This window comes from Euleptes europaea, chromosome 5 (genome assembly GCF_029931775.1).
Source record: "Euleptes europaea isolate rEulEur1 chromosome 5, rEulEur1.hap1, whole genome shotgun sequence".
Taxonomy (NCBI): Eukaryota; Metazoa; Chordata; class Lepidosauria; order Squamata; family Sphaerodactylidae; genus Euleptes; species Euleptes europaea.
In genome coordinates, this window is record NC_079316.1 from 8,175,133 (window position 1) to 8,185,359 (window position 10,227).

General features: G+C 51.7%; 1 protein-coding gene across 1 annotated transcript in view; it reads left to right on the plus strand.

The window, feature by feature from the left end:
- Nucleotides 1–3,910, plus strand: part of DIS3L2 (DIS3 like 3'-5' exoribonuclease 2) — a 246,597-nt gene extending 242,687 nt beyond the window's left edge. Inside the window, exon 22 of the mRNA XM_056850570.1 lies at nucleotides 3,800–3,910. Within this exon, the coding sequence (XP_056706548.1) occupies nucleotides 3,800–3,910 (111 nt within the window). The remainder of the gene's footprint in view (nucleotides 1–3,799) is intronic.
- The last annotated feature ends 6,317 nt before the right edge of the window (nucleotides 3,911–10,227 follow it).

Below are 10,227 nucleotides of genomic sequence, written 5' to 3' on the forward strand. Positions count from 1 at the left end.
ATGCAGAAGGTCCCAGGTTCAATCCCTGGCAGAATCTCCAGTTAAAAAAACCAGACAGGAGGTGATGGGAAAGACCTCCGCCTGAGACCCTGCAAAGCCCTTGCCAGTCTGAGTACACAATATTGACCTTGATAGAACAATCAGGATAAAGCAGCTTCCTTTACAGAAGGGCCATGGCTCAGTGGTCGAGCCTCTGCTTGGCATGCCGCAGGTCCCAGGTTCAATCCCGGGCATCTCCAGTTAAAAGGGACCAGGCAAGAGGTGATGTGAAAGACCCCTGCCTGAGACCCTGGAGAACCACTGTCAGTCTGAGTGGTTAAGAGTGGTGGTTTGAAGCGGTGGACTCTGATCTGGAGAAGCGGGTTTGATTCCCCCACTCCTCCACATGAGCTGCGGAGGCTAATCTGGTGAACTGGAGTTGTTGCCCCACTCCTCCACACGAAGCCAGCTGGGTGACCTTGGGCCAGTCACAGCTCTCTTAGAGCTCTCTCAGCCCCACCTACCTCACAGGATGTTTGTTGTGGGAAGGGGGAGGGAAGGTGATTGTAAGCCGGTTTGAGTCTCCCTTAAGTGGTAGAGAAAGTCGGCATATTAAAACCAACTCTTCTTCTTCTTCTTCGTCCTCGTCCTCTTCTTGATGTTTGTATGTAATCCGGAGATCAGTTGTAATTCTGGGAGGTCTCCATGCCCCACCTGAGGGCTGGCAATGCTACTAGGTTCAGTTGCTGGCTTTCTGGAGCCCAGAGTCCTCTTGAGTCTGGTGCACTGCAGACCTACAGGCACACATCCTTCCATGCAGAAGGGGCCAGGCCTCCGTTCCTCGGGAGCCTCGTCACTCCCTTGGCCTGACAGCAACCTCCCCACCCCCCCAGCAATTCCTCCAAGCATCAGGACAGACGCTGGAACCTTTCCACCTTCCCAGAACCCAGCATGGCAAACCTCAGCCTGGTGTGAGCCGGTTCCACCCCCAGTGAATCTTTTTTTTTTTTTCATTTTTTCTTTTACAAAACTAACACCCTCCATGAATCTTCCACAGGCCCTGAGAAAACACAGCAGGCCCACCACCTGCTCATAGATTTCAGAGGCCGTAAATCTCCAGCCCCCCCCCACACACACACACACATGTAGGCCAAGCCCGCATGCCCTCAGCGCTTTGCTGAAGCACAAAGGATGTCACCGTGACCTGCGGGGGTGACTGCAGGAACACAAAGCCCCGTCACATGTGCGCCAGCGCACGCCTGCCCTCGAGTGCCCCCCGGCCGGTCCTGTGGAAACACAGGCCAGGGGAGCAGATCTTGGCATCCTGAGACTTGGCACCAGCCCTCGCAGTCTCGTTCGTTCCAGCTTGGGAACGTGCCCTCTGAATTGACTGCTCATGGAATAAACTGTGGGGAGGGGGCGGGCTGGCTTCCAGCAGGTTGGAGGAGCAGACTTGGCCCCCCGAAACCACCCCAAGCCCCTTTTGGGAGCATCACGCATCCAGGCATAGGAATGTTCTCCTGTACACCATGGCTCGCACATGGCATTTGGCACTTCAATATTGCTGGACCGGAGCCAAATCCATCAGATGCCACGTCTGGCTTCCAGCAGGAGCCGGCGCAAAGGCAAAAAAAACAAAAAAAACCTCCCTCTGTGCTTTGGCCTCCTCACCTGGTGTTCCAAGGGAGATGTCCTGTGTCTAAGGTTCCCAGCTCTGGGTTGGGAAATTCACAGAACCATAGAGTTGGAAGGGGCCGTACAGGCCATCTAGTCCAACCCTTCTCAATGCAGGATTAGTCTAGAGCAGGGGTGTCAAACATAAGGTCCGTGGGCTGGATCTGGTCCTTTGAGAGCTCTTATCCGGCCCACGAGCCAGCCGAGGCAGCCACCCCACCCCACCCCCCAGTCCCAATCTGGGCTGGTGAGGTATGGCCCGGCTCGACCGAGTGGCATTTATGTCATCTGGCCCTCGTAACAAATGAGTTCGACACCCCTGGCCTAGAGTATCTCTGACAAGTGTTTATCCAGCCGCGGATTGAAGACTGCTATTGGGGGGGGGGGGAGCTCACCACCTTCCAGAGCTTCAGGGGCATAACCTGGGCAGAGTAGACTGGCATGGGGAAGGGAGTCCAGCAGTATGCGATGCCACAGAGCATGCCCTCTGAAGCTCCCCCTCACTGGCAGTCCTTAAGCCAGGGGTGGGGAACCGTTTTTCTGCCAAGAGCCATTTGGATATTTTTAACATCATCCGTGGGCCATACAAAATTATCAACTTAAAAATTAGCCAACCAATACGTTTCTCCATGGCCCGGGGGGGGGAGTGTTAACACAGTTTCTCGGGCGGTCCTAGCACCTCCATAGCTAACGACTCTTCTGCAAGGGGGGAAAAAGGTTCCTTTTCTCGGCAAAACAAACTCACATCTGCCTTGAATAGAGGCTATTCCTGTCCACGAGAGAGGGCAGATCACCAGTCTTAGATCCTTCTGAGCTAGAAATCTGCCAGGACCCACGAAGGGCCAGACCAAATGATTTCGTGGGCCTTAAACGGCCCCCGGTCCTGACGTTCCCCACCCCTGCCTTAAGCAGAGGCTGGGCAAGCCCTTGCCAGGGATGCTCTAGGCTGATCCTGCATTGAGCAGGGGGTTGGACTAGATGGCCTCTACGGCACCTTCCAACTCTATGATTCTACGAAGCAACCTGTTTCTCCAGGAGAATAGATAGAGTTACCAGCTCCAGGATGGGAGATTCCTGGAGAATTGGAGGTACAGACTCGGGGAGGATGGGGTTTGTGGAGGGGAAGATCCTCAGCGGGGTATAATGCTGTAGAGTCCATCCCCTCCCCCAAAGCAGCCATTTTCTCCAGGAGCACTGATCTCTGTATCTGGAGATCGATTGTAATGCCAGGAGATCTCCAGCCTCCGCCTGAAGACTGGCAACCCTACCTCTGTACATAGAGGCTCTCTTTAGCCACCACGTCTTAGGGCTGTTTAGCTTGGAAAGAAGGCGGTTAAGGGGAGACATGATAGAGGTCTATAAAATTATACATGTTATGGAGAAATTGGACAGGGAGAAGCTTTTCTCCCTCTCGCATAATACTAGAATGCGGGGACATCTGCTGAAGCTGGAGGGTGAGAGATTTGAAACAGACAAAATGAAGCATTTCTTCACACAACACAAAGTTAAATTGTGGAACTCCCTGCCCCAGGAGGTGGTGATGGCTATCAACTTGGAAGGCTTTAAGAAGGGAGGGGACATGTTCATGGAGGAGAGGGCTATTCATGCCTACTAGTAAAAATAGATCCTAGTGATGATGCATACCTATTTTCTCCAGGATCAGAGGAGCACACCTATTATATTAGGTGCTGTGGAACACAGGCAGGATGCTGCGGCTGCAGTCGTCTTCTTTGTGGGCTTCCTAGAGGCACCTGGCTGGCCACTGGACTTGATGGGTCTTGATCTGATCCAGCAGGGCTTTTCTTATGTTCTTAAGTCCATGCCTATTCTCTCCAGGATCAGAGGAACATGCCTATTATATTAGGTGCTGTGGAACACAGGCAGGATGGTGTTGCTGCAGTCGTCTTGTTTCTTGGCTCCCTAGAGGCACCTGGAAGGCAGACTGTTGGACTTATGAGCCTGGATCTGATCCAGCAGAGCTTTTCTTATGTTCTTATGTTCACGGTCCATAACCATAGATGGCCATTATCCTCTCTTAATTATCAGGGCATTTGACTCTTCCGTGCAGATTTTGAGCCTCTGTTTTAAAATTAACCGACTGGCTAACCTCTGTACCCCACCCCTTCTCTTTTCCCCTCTCCACAAGGACATCGCTATTTTCACCTTGGTGGAGGTCGTGCTCAGGTCGGACAGCGTTCCCTTGAAGTACAGCGCAGTGCTGAAGAGGCCCAGCGGGATGGAGGGGGGTGCCTCCTGAAGACCCCCGCTTCTCCCCATTCAATTCTGCCAAAGCCACAAGCCGCATCCTGCAAAGACTCTCGGAAAAGTCCACCCGCAGCACTTCTGTTTTACGGGGTCGGTGGGGTTTTGATGTTATTATTGTTTTACAGATGGATTTTTAACCTGGGGGGCAGCAGCGGAAACTGCAGGGACTTGGGACTCTTTCAGTTTCTGGGTTGTTGTTTTTTACACCCTCTTTTCACCGTGGGCAGAGCCGCCCCAGCACAGCCCACGACGGGACTCGGGGCATCCCAGAATAAGCAACTGCCTCTTCCTTGGGCCCTCCGCACTTTGTGTGCCCGGAGCTGACCACGGGGGCCCAGCGAGCGTCTGCCGAGGCCGTCTGTTCCTGCTGCGTTCTTTTCCGTGGTGTAATAAAAACGTGGCCAAGAGCGGAGCGCGAGTGGTGTCTTGTGTCGTTTCCCACCCCCACCCCCCCCGGGCACGGTTCTGTGTCTGCTGATTTCGCTTCTTGTCCCGGGACCCATTTCCTCGTTGTTGCAACACAGAAAGGAAGTTCTGCAGCTCTCTTCCTCTTTTTCTTCCATTTATCTCCCCCCCCTCCTTCCCCAAACGTGACAGAGCAGGGATTTTCGAGGGCGGCTGTCAAACAAGGATCTCGAAGATTGTAATCTGTCACTGGGGGCTGGTGAGTCTGGCGCTCTGGAAAACTCGCGGCTGCGGGATTAAGCGGATCCCGGCCCACGGCCTAATAAAACTGGGGAATTGGGGGTGCAGGGGGGGGGGTTAAACTGGTTTGAAAGCACGATTGACTGGGGATCCAAAGCGGAGCCGAGTCAAGCATTTCGGAGCCCGCTGGAGAAAAAGGTCACTTGGATCACAATAACTCCCAGTGTTTCTGGGAAGAATCTCTCTCTGTCTCTCTCGGCTCCCTCCTTGCTGACTTGGTACTCAGTTTTGCACTAATCTGGGACTTTTCGGGGCAAGCTGGAAACTCTGCATGGGCCACTCGGTGAAGCCGGCCCCATTTGAGAAGTTGAGGCAGAGGGAAGGGAGAGGGTCCAGCGGAGGCACAGACCGACACGGGTTCTCACATGCAGGGAAACGATGGAGCCGAGAGGGGAAGCGGCAGAACAGACTGTTGCTCCCGAGAGCTGTGCTCTCCACAGGGCGGAAGGCTCTCCAGTGTCGAAAACAGGGATGAAAAACCAGCACAGCCAGCAAAGAGGGGAAGGCAGAACCTGGGAGCCAGTGTGGAGTAGTGGGTTTGGAGCCGTGGACTCTGATCTGGGGAACCAGGTTGGATTCCCCACTCCTCCACATGAGCGGTGGAGGCTAATCTGGTGAACCGGGTTGGATTCCCCACTTCTCCACATGAGCGGCCAACTCTTAGAGCTCTTTCAGCCCCACCTACACCTGTCTGTTGTGGGGAAGGTAAGGTGATTGTAAGCCGGTTTGATTCTTCCTTAAGTGGTAGAGAAAGTCAACATATAAAAACCAACTTCTTTTTCTTCTTCCTCCACCCAGCGTGGTGTAGTGGTTAAGAGTGGTGGTTTGGAGCGGTGAAGGCTAATCTGGTGAACTAGATTTGTTCCCCCACTCCTCCACATGAAGCCAACTGGGTGACCTTGGGCTAGTCACGGCTCTCTTAGAGCTCTCTCAGCCCCACCCACCTCCCAGGGTGTCTGTTGTGCGGAGGGGAAGAAGGTGATTGTAAGCCAGTTTGAGTCTCCCTTAAGTGTTAGAGAAAGTTGGCATATAAAAACCAACTCTTTTTCTTCTCCTCCTCTTTGCTGTGTGCTGTTCACAGGCAGCTTTGAGGGTTTGTTTTCTTCTCAGAAAGAAGAAAACTGCTGCTTTCAAATGTCCCAAGGGCAAGGAGCATGCTCAGGCCTCATCAGGCTAGGGGTTTCGTTAGTTTTTTGCTTGGTCGGGGGGCATCTTTTTTTTTAATCTACAAAAGGATATTTTTCTATATGGCCAGAGAGTCTCGCAAGGATGCAGAAACATCTCCCGTGTCTGTGTTCTGAGTCCCTTTGCAGTAGGCTCTCAGCTACAGGGTTTGCTGTTCAATTAGAGCAAATTAGAGCGAAGGGTGACTCTTCATAGTCCACTGAAAGCGTGGTGTAGTGGTCAAGAGCGGTGGTTTGGAGCGGTGGACTCTGATCTGGAGAACCCGGTTTGATTCTCCACTCCTCCACATGAGCAGCGGAGGCTAATCTGGAGAACTGGATTTGTTTCCCCGCTCCTCCACATGAAGTCAGCCAGGTGACCTTGGGCTAGTCACATTTCTCTCTGAACTGCAGAAGAACAGCTAGATTCGAGCCCAGGAGCACCTTAGAGACCAACCAGATTTTGGGGGCACGAGCTTTTGAGAGTCAAAGCTCTCTTCGTCAGATGCCTGATGCCGGATATCTGACAAAGGGAGCTTTGGCCCACGAAAGCGCACGCCCTGAAAATCACGTTGGTCACTGGACTCGAAGCTGGCTGTTCCATGCATGGAGTTTTCCCTGCACTCCTCTGTCTTCCTGTGGCCCCTTCTCACTTCCAGAAAGACCATTCCCAGGAATTCTGTTTCCTGGGGTCAAAGGGGGCTGCAGGAAAAGAGAGGAAAAGGGGTGTGTGTGTTTCTCTTCACGGTTGGTTGGAATCACACCAAGCTGCGAAAAAAGCAGATTGGTCATCACGCTTCCGATGTGTGAAAAACAGGCAGTCCCAGATGTGCTGGGCCTGGATTGCTTCACTGGTTGACAGCTAGGCAGGAAATTGCATTTGCATTCGCCTTCTTCCCTGCCTGCTCTTTACCAGGCATGTGTGAACTGTGGCTCCATCACCCTGGGGTGCCGGTTGCGAGGGATCCATAGTCAACTAAGGCCTCCACGCCCTGCTTCCTGAAAGCATCTGGCCTGCCCCTTGAAAATGAGAAGCTGGCCTTACACGGCCCTCTGCTCTTCTGATGTTCCAAAAAGCTTTTCAGCATATTTAAAGGTGCTTTGGTTGCGTCGATATATGCAGCAGTTTGGCTTCCTCCCATATCCGGCTTCCTCCCATAAGAGCCAGTGTGGTGTGGTGGTTACGAGGGGTGGACTCTAATCTGGAGAGCCGGGTTTGATTCCCCGCTCCTCCACATGAAGCCAGCTGGGTGATCTTGGGCCAGTCACAGTTCTCTCAGAGCTCTCTCAGCCCCACCTACCTCACAGGGTGACTGTGGTGGGGAGGGGAAGGGAAGGAGAATTTAATCAAGTTTGAGTCTTCCTTAAGTGGTAGAGAAAGTCAGCATATAAAAACCAACTCTTCTTCTTCTTCCCCGACTAAATGGAACCTCCATGTTCAGAGGCAGTCAGCTTCTGAATACGAGGGCCAGGAGGCAACATCGGGGGAAGGCCTCGGCCTCTGTGCCCTGTTGTTGGACCTCCAGAGGAACTGATTGGGCACTGTGTGAGACAGGATGCTGAACGAGATTGGCCACCGATCTTGGGCCAGTCACAGTTCTCTTAGAGCTCTCTCAGCCCCACCTACATCACAGGGTGTCTGTTGTGGGGAGGGGAAGGGAAGGAGATTGTAAACTGGTTTGAGACTCCTTAAAGGCAGAGAAAATCGGAGTATAAAAACCAGCTCTTCTTCAAAACCTGTATTGAGAGGAGAGAAAACAAACCGAGGGTATTGTTTACAAGGCCCGGTTCTGAACATGTCGATCAGAGAAGTCTACATAAGCAGCAATCCGGGGGCACATCGAAGAGTGTTTTATTAGCCTGACCTGGCTGGCCCAGGCTAGCCCAATCTCATCAGATCTCAGAAGCTAAGCAGGGTCTGCCCTGGTTAGTACTTGGATAGGAGACCACCAAGGAAGCCCAGGGGCATTATGCAGAAGCAGGCAATGGCAAACCGCCTTTGTTCGTCTCTTGTCTTGGAAACCCTGTGGGGGTCACCATAAGTCTGCTGCAACGGCACTTGACACACACAGTGTTTTGTTCCAGCGGAAACGTTTGTGGGCTGGAGCCCACTTCGTCAGATGCAAAAGGTGCGTCCTCACTAAGCACACATTTATAGACAAAGTAACGGGAAAGAAATAAGCTGCCAGGTCAAAGAACCAGGGCATGTAGCAAGAAGGGAGAGAGATGTCAATATGTAAAACCATGGTGGGATCCCAAAAAAAGTGCAAAGACCACTCTCTGTGTGCATGTGTATTAAGTGCTATCAAATCCCTTCCGACTCATGATGACCCTATGAATCAAAGTCCTCCAAAACGTCCTATCCTTAACAGCTTTGCTCAGGTCTTGCAAACGGAGGGCTGTGGCTTCCTTTATAGAGTCAATCCATCTCATGTTGGGTCTTCCTCTTTTCCTGCTGCCTTTGACTTTTCCTAAGGTTATTGTCTTTTCCAGTGACTCTTTGTCTTCTCATGAGGGGACCAAAGTACGATAGCCTCAGTTTGGTCATTTTAGCTTCTAGGGAGAATTCAGGCTTGATTTGATCTAGAACCCTCTTCTTTGTCCTTTTGGCAGTCCAGGGTATTTTTAAGCTCTTCTCCACCACCGCATTTCAAAGTAATCAACTTGCTTCCTGGCAGGGTGTGAGTTTTCCTGGGCCACAGCTCACTTCTTCAGATAAAGCTCATACCTTGCCAGAAATTTTGTTAGTCTTTAAGGTGCTACTGAACTCTGGCTCTTTTCTATTGCTACACACAGCCCCGGCCACCCATCGTGAACTTCCTTCCTGTCCGCTTTCTTCATTGTCCAATTGGCACATCCATATGTAGTAGTGTAGAATACTATGGTATGATTTAACTTGATCTTGGTTGCCAGCGACACACCCTTAGACGTAAGAATCTTTTCTGGCTCCTTCATGGTGACCCTTCTCCGTCTCAACCACCTTCTGATTTCTTGGTTGCAGTCTCCCTTTGGGTTGATGATGGAGCCAAGGAACAGAAAATCTTCAACGTTTTCAGTTTCTTCGTCATCAACTATAAAGTAATTCCCCATTCTTCTAGTTCTGTTAAACTAGTAGAAGTCCCAAACGGCTGTGGAGTCCCAAATCTGACTAATAATAGCTAAGGAGTCCCTTGTTTGGTCCTCCAGGAAGAGTGTGGACAGTCTGGTAAATGGTGTTAAATTGTGAAACTCCCTGCCCCAGGATGTGGTGATGGCTGCCAACATGGAAGGCTTTAAGAGGGGAGTGGACATGTTCACGGAAGAGGGGTATTCATGGCTACTAGTAAATATGGATACTAGTCATGATGCATACATATTCTCTCCAGGATCAGAGGAGCATGCCTATTCTATTAGGTGCTTTGGAGCACAGGTGGGACAATGCTGCTGCAGTCGTCTTGTTTGGGGGCTTCCTGGAGGCCCCTGGTTGGCCACTGTGTGAACAGACCTCTGGACTTGATGGGCCTTGGCCTGATCCAGCAGGGCCTTCCTTATGTTCTTATGATTGTCAGTGGTTCAATTCAGGGCAGAGCCAGAGTGTGCAGCCAGAGTCTCAACTGGGCATAGATGCCATGCAAACCATTTTGTTGCTCATTCATGGGGTCTTCATACTAAGATGGGCCGGAACCAGCGACCATATTTTCAGCGGTGCTTCCCTTCCACTTGGGAAGAAAGGTTTGATGGGAGGCTTTTGGCAGTTCAAGCCAGCAGCTTCTCTGGATGGCCAAGAGCATAGAACTTACAGTGGTCCTGCGGTCATGTTTGTGCCAGAGTGAAACTGAAGATGCTCTTTCTACACAGTTGTGAACACACATGAAGCTGCCTTATACTGAATCAGACCCTTGGTCCATCAAAGTCAGTATTGTCCACTCAGACCGGAAGTGGCTCTCCAGGGTCTCAGGCAAGGGTCTTTCACATCTTACTTGCCTGGTTGAGTGTGGTGTAGTGGTTAAGAGCGGTGGTTTGGAGTGGTGGACTCTGATCTGGAGAACTGGGTTTGATTCCCCACTCCTCCACATGAGCGGCGGAGGCTAATCTGGTGAACTGGGTTTGTTTCCCCTCTCCTCCACATGAAGCCAGCTGGGTGACCTTGGGCTAGTCACAGCTCTTAGAGCTCTCTCGGCCCCACCTACCTCCCAGGGTGTCTGTTGTGGGGAGGGGAAGGTGATTGTAAGCCGGTTTGAGTCTCCCTTAAGTGCCAGAGAAGGTCCGCATATGTATGAAAACCAGCTCTTCTTCGAGTTTCTTTAACGGGAGACGTTGGGGATTGAACCCGCGACCTTCTGCATGCCAAGTAGATGCTCTACAACTGAGCCACAGCCCCTCCGTACAAGCCACCAAGAAAGAGAAGGGAAGAGTCTTGTTAGTGGCTTTACAGACCCCACTATGACGTATGCATTGTTGC